The sequence below is a fragment of the Mytilus galloprovincialis genome, chromosome 5, assembly GCF_965363235.1.
Source record: "Mytilus galloprovincialis chromosome 5, xbMytGall1.hap1.1, whole genome shotgun sequence".
In the NCBI taxonomy this organism is placed as follows: Eukaryota; Metazoa; Mollusca; class Bivalvia; order Mytilida; family Mytilidae; genus Mytilus; species Mytilus galloprovincialis.
In genome coordinates, this window is record NC_134842.1 from 45,958,477 (window position 1) to 45,977,696 (window position 19,220).

The window sequence follows — 19,220 nt, forward strand, 5'->3', positions numbered from 1 at the left end:
ATTGCCCTTTATAGTAAATTTTTAACCATTTTTCGTAAATCTTAGTAATCTTTTACAAAAATCTTCTCCTCTGAAACTACTGTGCCAAATTAATCCAAACTTGGCCACAATCATCTTTATGGTTAGTAGTTTGAAAAATGTATCCGGTGACCCGGCCATCCAACCAAGATGGCCGCCATGGCTAAAAATAGAACATGGGATAAAATGCAGTTTTTGGCTTATAACTCAAAACCCAAAGCATTTAGAGCAAATTTGACTTCAGTAAAATTATTTATCAGGTCAACATTTATCTGCTCTGAAATTTTTAGATGAATCGGATAATCGGTTGTTAGGTTGCTGCCCCTGAATTGGTAATTTTGAGGAAATTTTGCTGTTTTTTTGCTATTATCTTGAATATTATTATAGATAGAGATAAACTGTAAACAGCAATAATGTACAGCAAAGTAAGAACTAAAAATAAGTCGGTACGACCAAAATAGTCAATTGACCCCCTAAGGAGTTATTGCCCTTCATAGTCAATTTTAACAATTTTCTTAAAATTTGAAGATTTTCAATAACATTTTCCACAGAAAGTACTGTTATAGATAGAGATAATTGTAAGCAGCAAGAATGTTAAGTAAAGTAAGATCTACAAACACATCACCATCACCAAAACACAATTTTGTCATGAATCCATCTGTGTCCATTGTTTAATATTCACATAGACCAAGGTGAGCGACACAGGCTCTTTAGAGCCTCTAGTTTTTTCTTCTGCCGTCTGAGATGCTTTTTTGTCTTACAACATATCGAATGGATTTTTTGGCCAATGATGTTGTACAGTAATGGAGGTTTCAAAACTCACCCTGTGTGACCGAACACTTATTCTTATAGGAGTTATCTCTCCGCATCCCTTTTTTCTTGTTATCGCTATATCTCTAAAGCCGTAAAAGATTTTAGCAAACTGTTTTCACCAAATTGTTCGTCTACTCTTGAGAATGATTTGGTTTATTTTGACTTGAGTGATCGGAAGACATCTTATAAGAGTTATTTCCCTTTGAAAATTTAAGATAGGCGATTTGTTGGATAAATTTATACGTTATAAGTCGTAGAGGCCTACAGTCTTTTGATATGAAATCATTGGTCCATTTGAAGGAAATTGAGGTCAAGGTCAAAGGTCAAGGTCATGTTTTAAATTTTGAATTTTGCTTGTTATCGTTATTCCACAGAAACTGTGACAGTAAATGATATGATGTGTTTTCCAAATAACTGTTTACAATAAGGCGCAACTTCCACCTATTTCAGTCAAAGTGTTTTGGTTAACCCTTATAGGAGTTTACTCCCCTTATGTATTTCAAATCAGTATTTCTCCACAACCATACAAGTAATTAACCTCCGGTCTTCCGTTTTGAGTTCACTGACCTATGACCTTGAAATTGATATCAAGGTCGAAGGTCAAGGTCATGTTATAAATTTTGAATTTTGCTTGTTATCGTTATTCAAAAGAAACTGTAACAGTTAATGATATGATTTGTTTGCCAAATGACTATTTACAAAAAGGTGCAACTTCAACCTATTTCAGTCGAAGTGTTTTGGTTAACCCTTATAGGAGTTTTCTCCCCTTATGTATTTGAAATCAGTATTTCTCCACAACCATACAAATGATTGACCTGGGGTCTTTTGATTTGAGATCACTGACCTATGACCTTGAAATTGAGGACAAGGTCAAAGGTCAATGTGACGTTCTAGATTTTGACTTTTGCTAAAAATTATTTTCTGTTCATACTAAAACAATTAAGTCTTCTGCATTACCTATTAATCTTTTTTTTTTGTATCAATTCGAAGAACCTAATTACATCAACAAGGAGTGACATTTTCTAACATCGTTTTTTAAATTTCATTCTTATTATCGAGGTGGAAAGACCTTCAATTGTTCTCCGAAGAATTGGTTTTTAATTTTTTTTTTGATTTTCTATTCTTACAAATAAAAGAATATTCAAAGATCATATTACATTATTAAATGTTTATCTTTTTATGATATGTTTATTAAAAGGGTTCATGAATTGACTTAAATCGTGTCTTAATTTACGAACTTGATAACCACCCTATCGTAAAAATAAGAATGCGTCAATTGTTCCTGATAGAATATAGATACACAGCCAAAACTTTAAAAAAACTTTAAAACTGAATCAAAAACCTATGCGATACTTTGTTAAATAAGTCCTTGACTGAATATCTAAACAGGAAACATACATACTTTACGTTCATTGTGATCGAAAATGTCAACACTAACAAGAGTATAGCGAATAAATTGGTTACACCATAAAAAGGGACCAAATTAACACATTTAATTAACGTCTAACAAGTTTGTTTTTTTTTTTTTTTTTTTTTTCAAATGCAAGACCACTTAGTTTACTAAGAATAAATCTGTTCATTTAAGATTGTGTGATATTGTAGTTTGTTGAAAAGCTATTACTATAAACCCAACTCAAAAGATCATCAAAAGCAAGTAATTTATCTTAAACGTCCAGAAAAAGTGTCTGATTACACTTAATCAATATAATTCGCCTATTTCAATAGTGATGTCAAAGAATAAAGTAAAGTAAACAACAAGTTCTTTAATTGAATTTAGTAAAGGAGATAATAAAAACACACAGATTAGTAGTAACACACTTATTAGAAGCAAAGAGTTTTTTTTTACATTTTTGCTTAGTTAAGGTAGCAAATTTTGTGGCGACCTTATGCTCCACCAGGAGCGAAGAGGATAGGTAGGTAAGACAACAAGTGCATAGAAGGGACCTTTAAATATATAGGAGAGCAGCTTATATGTAGTATTGCCATGATGGTTTACTATTAGACAATGAAATGCAAGGCTGTGTTGTTTTAATACATACATGTACCACTACCACACTGATGGATGCTTTGTCGGCCGATACAAACACAAAACGCGTTGCGAGTATGTAAAGTTTGTTTTAATCCTAGAAATGAGCATTTTACCGTTTTGTTAATTTTCAAATTATTTCCGAAATGTTAAAGATTCAAATATTAAACAAAAAAAGACATCTATTCTATTAAAAATCAAGATACTTTGTGTCAATTTTGCCAAATTGTATCATTTTGCCCATCATATGTAATCATTGTAAATCTTCACATATATATTTTAGCGTTGCTGATAGAAGATATTTCAGAAAAGTTAACATCATAAAATATCAAATATATTTTATATTATATATATTTTAATTTATATTATATATTTTTCTATTATAATTATTATATATATTATGTATTATATATATTGATTCATTGGAAGTCGTTTTCTTAGGAATTAATGATTGTTAATGAAGAACAAAATTTGTATATTCTTAAATCTGGGACACCTTAAAAGAAAAACGGATTACTAGAAACCAATGTTTAATTATTTATTGTGACAGATAATGTGTAAATCTGACTTATTTCTACTAATAAAATGCTGCCCTGAAGCTCTACCGAGCATATGTCTCTAACGTATGTATATGTGCATCTTCAAAAACAGACAGGGTGGACTAGAATAGAGTTCACGACGTAAGCATCGGCTTGTTTGAACTATAATCACTTGGTTATTTCGGAAATATTAATAGTATCTTAATTTATAAAAGAAAATGTGAAGTTGAGTTAAAAAAATGGATTGAAGTCCATTATCAAAATCAAAAGTGTTATGTATTGCCAATTTTACTCTTCACAGTAGTGTAGTCTAACTTTATAAATATGATCGATGTATAAGATATTTGTTCAGAGGTTAAGAGATGCTTAAATCCGAACATTTTCACTATATTCCAGCCCGTATTCAGCGCAACATCATCAACAGGAGTACAACAAGGATTAAAAGGATCACCCGACCCAATATCAACAACACCAACACCCACAACAACATTAACACCCACAACAACCCAAGCACCAGTTATCACATACAGTAAGATGTATCCTATGATCTTTTAGAATACACTTAACATTGTCACTGAGATAACGCACTTGGAGGTTATTTTCAGAATGATAAGCATACATGTACTTGATAAATTAAATCAGTTTCGGACGCCATCATTATTCGATAAGTCTGTGATTTACAGAAATAGATATACCTGCAAATTCGTAGCTCGTTAAAAATCTGTTCGTTTATTTTTCAATCTTCTGTCGCAAGAAAAGAGAGTAGTTACATGTATCAAAAGCTATAAATGTTTTTTACTTTTTTAAAAACAAGCTGTTTGTAGCATTTATTTATCTAGGTGCTGACAGGCTTAAGCACTTTTCAAATTGTACGGTTTTGTCTGTATATATGGCGAAAAATATGGTATAATCACAGCGGCATCCATTATTGTCAAAACTTATATAACGATTGATTGCACGCTTGTTATCTTTTTATTTTGCTCTTTCATTATATATTATAGGGTAATACTTGATATAAAATCGACTGCAGTGAACAACGTGATCCTTTTTTTAAATGTTTTTTTTTTATTTGTCTCATATTCACCTAACAATAAATAAAACCCCAGAAAAAATATAAGGAGACTACATTTTCAAACAAATATTATCATATAAAACTTCCCATTAGTAGCTGATATCACGATATCCGCGTCGTTGTTCGCACTACAATCGAATATATCTGAATGCACATTTGATCATAATTCAAAGTATTACGTCATTACTTTCTTCGGTTGTTTTCACTTAGAATATACTTCCATCGTCTTCAATCTTTAACTTAAATTATATTTGAAGGAAAGCTTTGTATTGTCTTTTCGATACTAACTTATTCCTTTTAGTTATCGAAGTGAAGGCCTTCGATGCAAAATGTAAACATATAAATTTTGAAAAAAATTGTAGCAATATGTTTTCAACAGTGGAATAGTATTTTGAGATTAAGGAAATTTATATATAAAATTGTAAACAATATTGTAAGTATGTGATAAAGACTTTACTATCAAATTTCATTTAGAAATATGAATATGAAAACCAAATTGTAGACCCTGTGAATGTAACAAGCACTTAAGAAATTGGCACTATCCCCTTTTCAATTTTGTATTCAAATGCCTTTAACAGCACAACACTGCACTGGATAGTACTGTATTTTTAATTTTAAAAGACAATGAAAAACTGTTTCCATTTATGGGATCCTTCATTAAAATGCCTTGCATGCATCTTCGATGTTTCCTGAAAACAAAATAACTAGAACATCGTATGAACTGCAAGATACAATTCGATAAAAGAAATGAATGTCAGCGGAGCCTTGTCTTATTTTCATTTTTCTTTAATGACGTCAATTTTGATTTTTTTCTGCCATAACAAAAAACGTTTTTAAGTCTAATATTCCGCCATGACTTAGTAGAAACGTTGTATTATAAAAGATTTCATTTGAATATTGTTTCCTTCATTTATACAAGGTGGTGAAAAAAGAACTTTTTTTTTTATTTTCTGAATGTGTCCATAGAATAAATCGTCAACTATATATAGATCTACAATTGTACAGAGTAGCATACGTTTAGCACCAAACCAAAACTTGTTCCCAAAATACGCACGAGTCAATTGGGCTAAATATATTCAGTCTATTATTACATTTTTATCGGTACGAGGATATCATAAATCTCGTAAATATGAAGGAACTTGCGAAAAACTTATACGTTATTGTTTAGGTGGCTTATCATATTCAATCCATGTAAAGTGAATTTTGCATGAGGTAGTTGAAATCCAAGTTTCTATCAATTTCAAAAGGAAAAGGTACACTAAGGGCCGTATTTGGCCCCCTTTTTGTCATTTTTTTTTTCATGAAATGAACGAAATTTTAATAATAATACATATCTGTTCTTTAGTAGCTCATGCGGATTTTAATTTTTGGTAAATTAAGCAGAAACCTGATTTTGGGTTGTTTACAGTTCTCTTATGACGCCAAAAGTTAGCAAAATGATGATTTTTGGACTGAAATGCTTCGTTTTTAAAGCCCTCCGCCAATGTGAGCCACAGAATGGTGATAAGGATAGCATTCAAATGTAATTTAGTTATAATGAAAAGACCCTATTAGCTCACATTGGCGGAGGCCTTCAAGTGTGAATAAAACTATCTCCTAAAAAAGCAACATCGCCGTAATAGTAAAATCGGAGCGAAATCGGAGAAAGGGCTGAAAAACTCCGCATTCGGCTGTGATTACCAAACACCATCAACTACATTAGGAATATTTCCAAAGGTGAAGTTTTTAGTTTTGAGAATTGGCAATCATTCTTCAAATTGTTTTTTTATCTATCTAGATTTTGTTTAATCAATTTAGATCAACAAACAAATAGTGAAAACGTACTATGCATTTGGCACACACGATAAACAGCCATTTTCAATTGTACCTCCGGTTGAGTCATAATATAAATTAAAGCGTAAAAGAGTTTGATTGATTAAATAAATTTTCGTTTCAAGTAAAAAAAAATACTCAGAATATGTGAAAACGTGGCACAAAATATCGGTCCGGTTACAGACGACCGAAAAAAACATTTTTTGCTTATCATTAACCGGAGATTTGTCTAGATGTATGTGAAGTTAGCAGCCGGTTCGTTATTCGTTATTCGATGTTCAATATCCATCCGGCTGCTAGCAGTCGGTTGAATATTCAAATTTTTGTTGAAAATCATAAAAAAAGAAATACTTGATAACATTTAAACCATGATTTTCATAGTTAAGAGGACTGCTAAGAATTGTAGGAAATCGTAAAATGACCTCTTTTAGCTGTTGTAAATTCTCGTCCTCGAATGTAAACCCTTTTCTAAGCTGTATATTTGTCCTTATGTAGTATAAATTTTGTCAATGTTTTTAATAACGACTTCAAAGATGAAATTTTGTTCATAATATTTCTTAAAACAAAAAGAAAAACTGATAACTCTTGAAAAATTCTATAAATTGAAATATTTATGGAAACCAAAAAAAAACAAATTTTCAGCCAAAAAATGTCAAAATTTTAGGACAAAGGGCATAAGGCAATGGTGAGAGCCCCCTGATCTCTCAATCTTTCTAATATTATGCAGCAATTTAGTCAATAGGTAGATACAAACGTGACTTGAAGAAATTAGGGTACACTTCCTGTCTTCTATGTTTACGGAGCGCCCAAAGTGCCAGTTGAATATTCAAGATATATAGCGAAGACTTAGAGAAATTTGGGTACACTTTCTGTCTTCCATGTTTACGGAGCGACCAAAGTGCCAGTTGGATATTCAAAATATATAGCGAAAACCTACCCGAGACCGCTTAAATGAGGTTGAGACCCCCCTTGCCTTTCGATGTCCATCAAATTCAACTAAATCATAGCTTCTATATATATCAAGATTATTTTAGAAGGACTTTCTAGAATAATGTAATCTTCGATATCTACGGAGCGCTTCGATTGTCACTGTTTAGCCAAAAAAAAGGTCAAAATCTTAGGACAAAGGTCACAGGGCAATGGTGAGAGCCCCCTGATCTCTCAATCTTTCTAATATTATGCAGACATTTAGTCAATATGTAGATACAAACGTGACTTAAAGAGATTTGGGTACACTTCCTGTCATCCATGTTTACGGAGCGCCCAAAGTGCCAGTTGGATATTCAAAATATATAGCAAAAACCTACCCGAGACCGCTTAAATGAGGTTGAGACCCCCTGGTCTTTCATTGTCCATGAAATTCAACCAAATCATAGATTCTATATATTTCAAGATTGTTTCAGACGGATTTTGTAGAATAACGTCATCTTCGATATCTACACAGCGCTAAGATTGTCACTTTTTAGCCAAAAAAAGTTCAAAATTTTAGGACAAAGGGCACAGGGCAATAATTAGAGCCCCCTGATCTCTCAATCTTTCTAATATTATGCAGCAATTTAGTCAATTAGTAGATACAAACGTGACTTAAAGAAATTTGGGTACACTTCCTGTCTTCCATGTTTACGGAGCGACCAAAATGCCAGTTGGATATTTAAAATATATAGCGAAAACCTACCCGAGACCGCTTAAATGAAGTTGAGACACCCCTGGTCTTTCATTGTCCATGAAATTCAACCAAATCATAGATTCTATATATATTAAGATTGTTTGAGAAGGATTTTCTAGAATAATATCATCTTCGATATCTACGGAGCGCTTAGATTGTCACTTTTTAGCCAAAAAAGGTCAAAATTTCAGGACAAAGGTCATAGATCAATGGTGAGAGGCCCCTGATGTCTCAATCTTTCTAATATTATGCAGACATTTAGTCAATAGGTAGATACTAACGTCACCGAAAGAAATTTGGGTACACTTCCTGTCTGCCATGTTTACGGAGCGCCTAAAGTGTTAGTTGGATATTCAAAATATATAGCGAAAACCTATCCGAGGCTGCTTAAATGAGGTTGAGACCCTCCTGGTCTTTCAATGTCCATTGAATAACGTCATCTTCGATATCTACGGAGCGCTTAGATTGTCACTTTTTAGCCAAAAAAAGGTCAAAATTTTAGGACAAAGGGCACAGGGCAATAGTGAAAGCCCCCTGATCTCTCATTCTTTCGAATATTATGCAGACATTTAGTCAATAGGTAGATACAAACGTGCCTTAAAGAAATTTAGGTACTCTTCCTGTCTTCCATATTTACCGATCGTCTAAAGTGTTAGTTGGATATTCAAAATATATAGCGAAAAGCTACCCGAGGCCGCTTAAATGAGGTTGAGACCCCCTGGTCTTTCAATGTCTATCAAATTTAACCAAATCATAGATTTTATATATAGTAAGATCATTTCAAACGGATTTTTTAGAATAATGTCATCCTCGATATCTACGGAGCGCTTAGAATGTCACTTTTTAGCCAAAAAAAGGTCAAAATTTTAGGACAAAGGGCACAGGGCAAGGGTGAGATCCCCCTGTTCTCTCATTCTTTCTAATATTATGCTGCAATTTAGTCAATTAGTAGATACAAACGTGACTTAAAGAAATTTGGGTACACTTCCTGTCTTCCATGTTTACGGAGCGACCAAAATGCCAGTTGGATATTTAAAATATATAGCGAAAACCTACCCGAGACCGCTTAAATGAAGTTGAGACACCCCTGGTCTTTCATTGTCCATGAAATTCAACCAAATCATAGATTCTATATATATTAAGATTGTTTGAGAAGGATTTTCTAGAATAATATCATCTTTGATATCTACGGAGCGCTTAGATTGTCACTTTTTAGCCAAAAAAGGTCAAAATTTCAGGACAAAGGTCATAGATCAATGGTGAGAGGCCCCTGATGTCTCAATCTTTCTAATATTATGCAGACATTTAGTCAATAGGTAGATACTAACGTCACCGAAAGAAATTTGGGTACACTTCCTGTCTGCCATGTTTACGGAGCGCCTAAAGTGTTAGTTGGATATTCAAAATATATAGCGAAAACCTATCCGAGGCTGCTTAAATGAGGTTGAGACCCTCCTGGTCTTTCAATGTCCATTGAATAACGTCATCTTCGATATCTACGGAGCGCTTAGATTGTCACTTTTTAGCCAAAAAAAGGTCAAAATTTTAGGACAAAGGGCACAGGGCAATAGTGAAAGCCCCCTGATCTCTCATTCTTTCGAATATTATGCAGACATTTAGTCAATAGGTAGATACAAACGTGCCTTAAAGAAATTTAGGTACTCTTCCTGTCTTCCATATTTACCGATCGTCTAAAGTGTTAGTTGGATATTCAAAATATATAGCGAAAAGCTACCCGAGGCCGCTTAAATGAGGTTGAGACCCCCTGGTCTTTCAATGTCTATCAAATTTAACCAAATCATAGATTTTATATATAGTAAGATCATTTCAAACGGATTTTTTAGAATAATGTCATCCTCGATATCTACGGAGCGCTTAGAATGTCACTTTTTAGCCAAAAAAAGGTCAAAATTTTAGGACAAAGGGCACAGGGCAAGGGTGAGATCCCCCTGTTCTCTCATTCTTTCTAATATTATGCTGACATTTAGTCAATTAGTAGATACAAACGTGATTTAAAGAAATTTAGGTACACTTCCTGCCTTCCATGTTTCGGAGCGCCCAAAGTGCCAGTTGGATATTCAAAATATAAAGCGAAAACCTACCCGAAACCGCTTAAATGAGGTTTTTCAATGTCCATGAAATTCAATCAAATCATAGATTCTATATATATCAAGATTATTTTAGACGGATTTTTTAGAATAATGTCATCTTCGATATCTTCGATATCTTCGATTGTCACTGTTTAGCCAAAAAAGGTCAAAATTTTAGGACAAAAGGTACAAAGCAATAACGAGAGCCCCCTGACCTCTCAATCTTTCTAATATTATGCAGACATTTAGTCAATAGGTAGATACAAATGGATTTTAAGAAATTTAAGTACACTTCTTGTCTTCCATGTTTACGGAGCGCCCAAAGTGCCAGTTGGATATTCAAAATATATAGCGAAAACCTACATAAGACCGCTTAAATGAGGTTGAGACCCCCTTTGTCTTTCAATGTCCATTAAATTCAACCAAATGATAGATTCTATAATTTATATATTAATATATAAAAAAGAAGATGTGGTATGATTGCCAATAAGACAACTATCGACAAAAGACCAAAATGACACAGACATAAACAATTATAGGTCACCGTACGTCGTTCAACAATGAGCAAAGCCCATACCGCATAGTCAACTATAAAAGGCCCCAATAAGACAATATAAAACAGTTCAAAGGAGAAAACTAACGGCCTTATTTATGTAAAAAATGAACGAAAAACAAATATGTAACACATAAACAAACGACAACCACTGAATTACAGGCTCCTGACTTGGAACAGGCACATACATAAATAATGTGGCGGGGTTAAACATGTTAGCGGGATCCCAACCCTCCCCTAACCTGGAACAATGGTATAACAGTACAACATAAGAACGAACTATAAAAATCTGTTGAAAAAGGCTAAACTCATCAGATGGACAAACATACAAGTAGACGTGGATGGGTACTTATACATCCCGACACAAAAAGACACAATGAACAGATCTACGAGTACTCGAAGTTATCTGACATCTAGTTCAAAGCCACTAACAACTAATAAAAAAATCATGCATCTAAGACTAAACTATCAATCCGTACACATCCAACGTCAAATGGAGTTAGTGTGAAGACGTCATAAACAGCCAGAGAAAATCATGACCTTGTACAATGCCAAGTTACAGGTATCAACAGAGTGTAGATACATGAATATGTATATGCATATAATATACTAGTAATATTTAGTTTGCTTTTAATTTACTGATAACAAAATCAATATTTATACCAATAAAAACAATATTCAGTGATCTTATAACAGTGTTGAGTAGGTTACCTTTTAGAATACGTTTATTTAAAGGAGCGACAAGTTTACATGGATCATTTCTAAATATCCGGGCAATATTTCCGTAAAAATGAAGATGTGCTATCCCGTTTGACATGTTTGAAATAAGTTTTGTACAGGTACAACCAAACTTCAAAGCCAAATCTTTATATCTATGAAAAAATTTAGTAAAGGTTTTAAGTAGTTTATGGTTGATATCCCCGGTTTACTAATTTACCAGTAATACATAGGTGGCGTTCGTTAAAATCAAAAACTTCACAACAGACACGGGCATAGATAACAAGTTTTGAAATATAAACATCGTAAGATGGTGCCAAAGGAACATCACCATCTAAAAATGGAAAATTAACAATAGGGAACGAAAAATCGTCTCTTTTGTTGTAAATTATAGTTTGGAGTTTCCCGTTTACAACCGAAATATCTAAATCCAGGAAAGGATTGTTATTACCGAATAAATAAGATTTATTTAAATTAAGTCCATTGGTGTAAATTTCAGCAGTATATTGAGAAAATTCTTGATTATTTAACGAAAAAATATCATTAAGATAACGGTAAATGTTGTTGAATTAATCAATTAAATGCAATTTCGACGGGTCTTTTCTGAGTTTAGTCATAAACTGTGATTCGTAACAGTACAAAAACAAGTCTGCTATTAAAGGGGCACAATTAGTGCCCATTGGGATACCTACAACCTGTCGATAAACTTTGTTGCCGAAACGTACATAAATATAATCAAGGAGAAAATTAACAGCTTCAATCATCTCACCACACCTCCACCAAGTATATCTAGCATATTTACCTTTCTCATTAGAGAGGAAGGCTTTAAATGAGTTGCAGCAACTATATCTACATTCAGCTTTACCAAACGACCATTTAATCAAATAGGAAAACTTTTGTTTAATAAAATAGTGTGGAAGTGTAGTGTTAAGAGTAGAAAATCAAAACAATTAACAGAATCAAAAGGACCATCAAAAGCACGTAATTTATCTAAAACATCCAAAGATTTTTTACACTCCAAAAATGGTTTATACCACAATGTTCATATATTTTATTACAATAGTTTATGATAAGCTCTTTAATAGTAGTTAATGAACTAGTTCAGGGCACTGAAAGATTAGTTGTAGAACACTAAGTCTTACTAGAGGCCGAGATGAAACGATGTGTAAATGTTTTTTTGTGAAGTTTATGTAGCCAATACATAGTAGGGACCTTCAAATGTTCAGACGAAGCCTTATGCTTTGATGTGGTTGTGATATGCTTGTTTACTATATGACTTTATGTGGAGCGGATGGACTTCAATGTAGATGAATTTAAAATTTCATTCGTAAGAACGTCCGGATAGTATTTACGGCATACTACCACCACATTGTTGGCTGCTTTGTCGGCCAGTACAAACACAAACCACTTTGAAAGTATTTGAAGTTTATTTCTTATTCTGGAAATAGGTATATTATGCACTCTATTTTTTTACTTCTAAATTTTTTTCAAAATGTGATATTCTATTATCTACCATATTCATACATTTATTTGAATAAGAATCAAGAGATTTTTTATCAGATTTTTCCCGTTTACACCATATTTTCACAAAACGAGGAAAGAGCATCTTTGGTGACTTGACGACACTCTTTCTAATCTATTTTAGATGGGAGACGATATAAAACATCTTAACTTCGCAGATTCACAGTTTCAAGTTAAGGGAGTATTATTATCTACATTCACGTCTGATATTACCGACGTATAATTAAAAATTAAACTGCTGTAGAGTTTTTGGTATGTGTATGTTTTCAAAATATGGATGTATACAGTATTGAACTGTAGAGGCATTAAATAAACTAGATAAAGTTGATCAAATCAATACCTCAGCTAATATATTTAAATTTCTGAAAATTACGTTTATGATGTTTGTCGATAAGCGGGAACAGTAGCGTATAATTATTCAGTGTTCCGGAGAAAGAGATGGTGTCACAATCCTTGAAAATATCATGTAATTTACTAATGGGTATTTGACCCAGTTTACATAATAATTGATGCGTACCATTGTTTTTAAATATATATAGGAGATTACCAAGTGTATAATTTATACGATGTTTTACTCGTTGATTTCGATTGATGTGTTTGCCATGAGACCTATTTTTCGTTGTCTTGTATCGATAATATTCATGATTTCATTAGAAAAAGTAGTACATATAGATATGAATACTTGTCCAAGTATACTGTCATTTAGACCCAAGGGCTGAATAAGCTGTTTGAAGTCGTTATGTTTACACAGTTTTTTCTACTGGACGCAGACTTTTATCACATACATCCTCTTATGCCTATTGGGTTGCCCAATTTTGTGTATATAACGCAAATATAAACACATGTCATTCGAATATGAAGTTTGACTAGCTATTCTATATCACCAGATATACACATAAACACTGTGTTCTTCAAAAAAATATGTACACAAGGTCCGGAATATGACGGTTGTATTTCACTGGTTCCTTTAATTGATAGTGTTTGATCGTGTTAGTTTGTATGGACGACTCCCTCTTAAATGTCACCTTGGACAGTGCATGGAATTTATAGGTGTGTGCATATTATAATAGCGGGTGAAAGGTTTTCGCGCCTAAATTATTATAAATATTTTTTTCTGATCCTTTTGTCATTGTGAACAATACGATATGTTTAAACTAAGATTTTTTTCGACAGTTTTTTTTTTTTATTTCTACAAGAGCAATTTCGCACAAAAAAGTCAATATTATTTCCACAAGAGATCTTCAACGTCATTTGAAACTATCACGATTGTTTTAAGCTTTAACCAACCTTTCAACGTTCACTTTTTTTTTGTTTATGAATTTGTATGAATTATTTATTGATGTCAACGAATATTTATGTATCAACATGTCAAAACAAAACTGGAATAATAGGTTTCCTCATCGAATGTTGTTGCCTTCTTTAAAACAAGTATATCTTAAGATAGAGCGCCTCTTTGAAAATTTTCACATTTAAAATAAATGTTTGATAAGTTCAGATTCAAAATGTAAAATTAGCTGGGTTATACACAAGATAGAACAGAAATGCTCTTTTTTTTCTAATCGTGTCTAAGACATTCTGCTTGTACTGCATCGTCAGAGCAAATATTTTCGACTGCAATATTAAGAGTTATGTAACAAAATTAAATAACGACTTTGCCCTAAACAAATTAATATTACTAAATGTCTTTAAATTATCAGACCCGTGTTGTTCGTTTGGTGACACTCTCGGAAAAAGTATGTTTTATTCATCACCCGTTGTTAGTCATTTAATGTGCGTTCTTTACGATAACGAAACACTGTTGATTGATCTGCTTTGTCTTTGTAGTCATTTGCAATATGAGATTATTAAGTTATCGATAGGCTTATTGTTAACATAATTACTAGTAGTACATGTAGTAAATGGGCTATTTATTATGGTATAAAATGCCTAGTACTTTATCTCGGCCAATATGATATCTTGATAATTGTTCGCCTGTGAGACAACTGTTTTTATGCCCCACAATAGTAGAGGGGCATTCTGTTCTCGGCTCTGTGCGTCTGTTCGTCCGTTCGTCCGTCCGTTCGTTTGTCTGTCCCGCTTCAGGTTAAAGTTTTTGGTCGGGTAGATTTTGATGAAGTTGAAATACAATCAACCTGAAACTTAGTATATATGTTCCTTATGATACGATCTTTCTAATTTTACTGCGAAATAAGATTTCCGATCCCAATTTCACAGTCCACTGAACATAGAAAATGTTTGTGGGAGTGGGGCATCCGTGTACTGGGGACACAATCTTGTTGTTTCTATTTTAATATTGGTTTTATAAAATGAATTACTTTTTATTTACACATGAACATACTTATAAGTTATATACATTTTTATGTACAATAGTTGTAGAAAATAAACGGGAGATATATAATAAACATAATGATCAAATTTATTTGTTCACTGTGTATTAATTTACGTTTTTGGATTGAGTCAAGTCTGCCAATTGACTTTTTATCGTGTGTTTTTCTATGTTGTGATGTTATGGTATTGTTTCAGAAAAAGGGAGAAGATTTGGACCCATTAAAACGTTTAATCCCGCTGCAAATGTTTGCATCTGTCCTAAGTCAGGACTCTGATGTACAGTAGTTGTCGTTTGTTTTCCCGTTTGAATGGTTTTACACTTAGTCTAGTAATTTTGGGGCCCTTAATAGCTTGTTGTTCGGTGTGAGCCAAGGCTTCGTGTAGAAGGCCGTACATTGACCTGTAATGGTTAACTTATTTTAAATTGTTATTTGGATGGATAGTTGTCTCATTGGCACTCACACCACATCTTCCTATATCTAATTAATAAACACAGCTGTAATAGTTTGGTACTTTGCAGAATATGATTAAAAGAAAAAGGCTGTTTGGATGTAAAATATATATTCAATATCTGTGGTGTATGCTGTTTTGTTTATGCAATAAAGGCGATCAGGGGTTCCATCAGTAATCTGCCCTACTGAGTATTCTATTTGCATAAAATATATTTTTTTCTGTTTAAAAGTTTTCTTTTGAATAATTATAAGTTGCTATCATTTTGGTTTTTACCATTGAAAATTTGCTTCTACAAATGTAGAATTTTGTTCTTTATTAAGTTTCGTTTGTCATTTTTATCGTTTTTGTAAGTATTCAAAATCCAATCAAATTAATATTTAAAGTAAGTTCAATTTTAATCTTATTTTTAGAATTTAGATATAAAGTGATTACTCAATTACAAATTTTGCTTAAAGCCAATAGCGGTTATTTCGTTTTGTATTGTTTGAATTGGGATATTTGCGGAGGTAACATTATAACAGGAACGTCCAGCTGTATCAGGTTTAAGGACCAATCAGTATTTATGTTTCTCAACTGATATTTTCCTCACTTGATGTACACATTCAATTTTGGAGGGGCAAAATTTGATATCAAATGAAGAGGTCACACAAATCCTTATACGTACAATGACCACTCCACTTCAGTAAAGAAGGAATGAATTTCCGCTATAAATTTGAAGCAAATCCAAATTAACGTCCCGTTATTGTGTTAAAAAATATCATAGAACAGCCCACACTTCTACTAGATTCCCGAGAAACCAACTGTATCCTTACAAATCATACCAAATGTATGTAGTTTCATACGATATTACATGTTTATGCAAACGTTATTTCTTTTTTAGCCTGTAATGCTAAAGGTGTGAAATCAATTATAACGAAACACTTGGAAAAGATTCGAATACTTGTCAAACCATTGAATAATTTATACTGCAAACCTAACGATGCTAACCTGACAAACTGCTATAATGTTGGAAATCCAAAAGTCACTACGGTAACTTATCAAACAACAGAATTTAAACAACAATACTACATACAATGTATTTAAATAAAAATTGGAAGTTTTTTTTCAAATTTAATCAATCAAACTTAACGCTAATAAAAAAAAATGGTCAGTTTGATAAATTAGTTTAGATGCTAATAAATAGAAAGGCATCGGTGTCTATTCATTTTTACTTCAATCAATGTTTACCATACCAAAAATGATTTCTTAGATACACATTACTGTATTTCTGTGAAAACTATCCGTTATGTCAATATTTAGATATCACTTTTGATATTCAGAAGGAATAAGATCAGATATACATTTAATAAATGATCCAGACTTGTTTAGGCTTACTTTCGATTTTATGTATTTACTAAAAAAAAAACCGAGTTGTATGTTCTCTTTGTAGCTACCAAATCCATTAACTGTATTGTACGAAGACGAAAAAGACTTGAAAATAATTGGGGGTCAGAAGGTCTTTTTTTATGAATTGAAATGTGAAGATGGACCTCAGACTTTAACAGCAGAGGCAACATTCCGGACAAAGTAAGTTCTTAAAACATATAAAGATATGAAATGAATTGAGTGACAGAAACTGCCATCCGTGTTACGTCCAGACAATACAGTGATTTCTATTATTCTGACTGTTACATAACATAGACTATTCCATAATATTCAAGTGTAAAAATATAAGTTGTTACGATTTTAATCAGCTATGTATTTCATGTGAGAGTATCATTTAGAAAGGAGCTCCCCTTTGAATTTCTAAGAGAGTTACATTGTGCATGTGTATCGCCTGTTTTGATGTGATTACTATCACACAGTCGTTAACACGCTGCAAGCGGATGTACATTTGTTTGGCAGATGACTGAAATGTCCACAAAACATTGCACAATATAACAGTAAACTAAAGTTTCAGTGAAAATTATGTATTGGTCGAAAGAAGAGAATATTGTCGGTTAAAATCCATTAATCTTGAAATATTATTTCGGAATTCGCATACAAACCCCACAAAAGGTTTTGGTGTTCATTGGCATTGAATTGTAGCATGTGTGCTTCTTTCAGTGGGAAAACTTAAATTTTGTAGATGGATCTATGCTTTTAAAAATGTTATCAATTTCTTTCCATTGCGTAACATGAGGCAAATGTGATTTTTGTTTGTACATTCTAATATGCAAACTGGTATGATGAAGTGAGTAGTGGTTCGAAAATTTCATCCAGAAATAGTTGACATAGGACATTGTGGTAGTGTTCGTAAAAAGTTAGGAGTTGTTAACAGTTATGGTTGTTATGGTAAAATATCAAAACATACGTGACATTTCCGGACCACCTCATCAGGCCTGATATTGTTTAGGTCCAATGTTTTATTTAGAAATGTTAACTGTTTCCTGTCTTTATATTATTTTTTCCTTTAGCTTCGGAGTTGACTTGTCTGACCTAATATATCACTATTTTGTTTTATTGATACCCAAGCATCTTCCCCGTCTGTGTTTTGCTCTCACAACGATGTTTGTGTTTGTTTAGTCTTTGTTGACCCTTCAATAACATTGTTACTGAACTATTATGTACAAAATAGTATTGTCAATTTCTGTTTATGTTGATGACAGTCTTGTTACTATGTTTCAAAAAATTTAAAACTCGGTACTGCTGTTAAAAGTAAATGTGATAAATTTTGAAATGCCAGCATAATTAAAAAAACGAAACATGTTTTATGTGTACCACGCTATTTACGAGTTTACATATTTAAACGACGAATTCGCAAGATGAGGTCGTTTAAATATGTTAATGAGTAAGGCGTGTTTTATATGTTTTGAAATAATTATCAAAGGTACCAGGATTATAATTTCATACGCCATACGTGCGTTTCGTCTACATCAGACTCATCAGTGACGCTCATATCAAAACAGTTAAAAAGCCAAACAAATACAAAGTTGAAGAGAATTGAGGACCCAAAATTCAAAAAAGTTGTGCCAAATACGGCTGAGGTAATCTACTCCTGGGATAAGAGAATCCTTAGTTTTTCGAAAAATTCAAAGTTTGGTAAACAAAAAATTTATAAAAATGACCATATAATTGATATTCATGTCAACACCGAAGTGCTGACTACTGGGCTGGTGATACCCTCGGGGACAAAACGTCCACCAGCAGTGGCATCGACCCAGTGGTGTAAATAGTTATCAAAGGTACCAGGATTATAATTTAATACGCCATACGCGCGTCATCATAAAGTGGCCTGGTGATTTTTTATCCAATAAAAAGCCAGTGAGAGTCTCGTCCTAACCTGCTGCTTATAATTAGCGCGAGCACGAGAAAACCGTCCCAGTTGGGAATACGGCACATCAGATATGACATAAAGTTATTTTTCTGATTTGAGCGACTCGGGTTCCTCTAAAGCACAGACAATTTGATTTTTGTTGGGGTTTGTGAATTTTTAGAACAAATTATTCCGATTCTGATTTGTCAGGCATAAACAGCCCCCCCCCCCCAAAAAAAAACAAACCCCACCGAGTCGATAGATGTTTGTCTAAAACTTTCGTTGAAATTATTATGTCAGTGACGGAAAGTAGAAATCTCATTTGTAATTAAAAACAA

General features: G+C 32.9%; 1 protein-coding gene across 1 annotated transcript in view; it reads left to right on the forward strand.

Annotated features, from left to right (window-relative positions):
• LOC143075918 (uncharacterized) overlaps positions 1-19,220 on the forward strand; it is a 40,346-nt gene that overhangs the window by 11,517 nt on the left and 9,609 nt on the right. Inside the window, exons 3-5 of the mRNA XM_076251502.1 lie at positions 3,793-3,925; positions 16,489-16,637; positions 17,038-17,174. Of these exons, the coding sequence (XP_076107617.1) occupies positions 3,793-3,925; positions 16,489-16,637; positions 17,038-17,174 (419 nt within the window). The remainder of the gene's footprint in view (positions 1-3,792; positions 3,926-16,488; positions 16,638-17,037; positions 17,175-19,220) is intronic.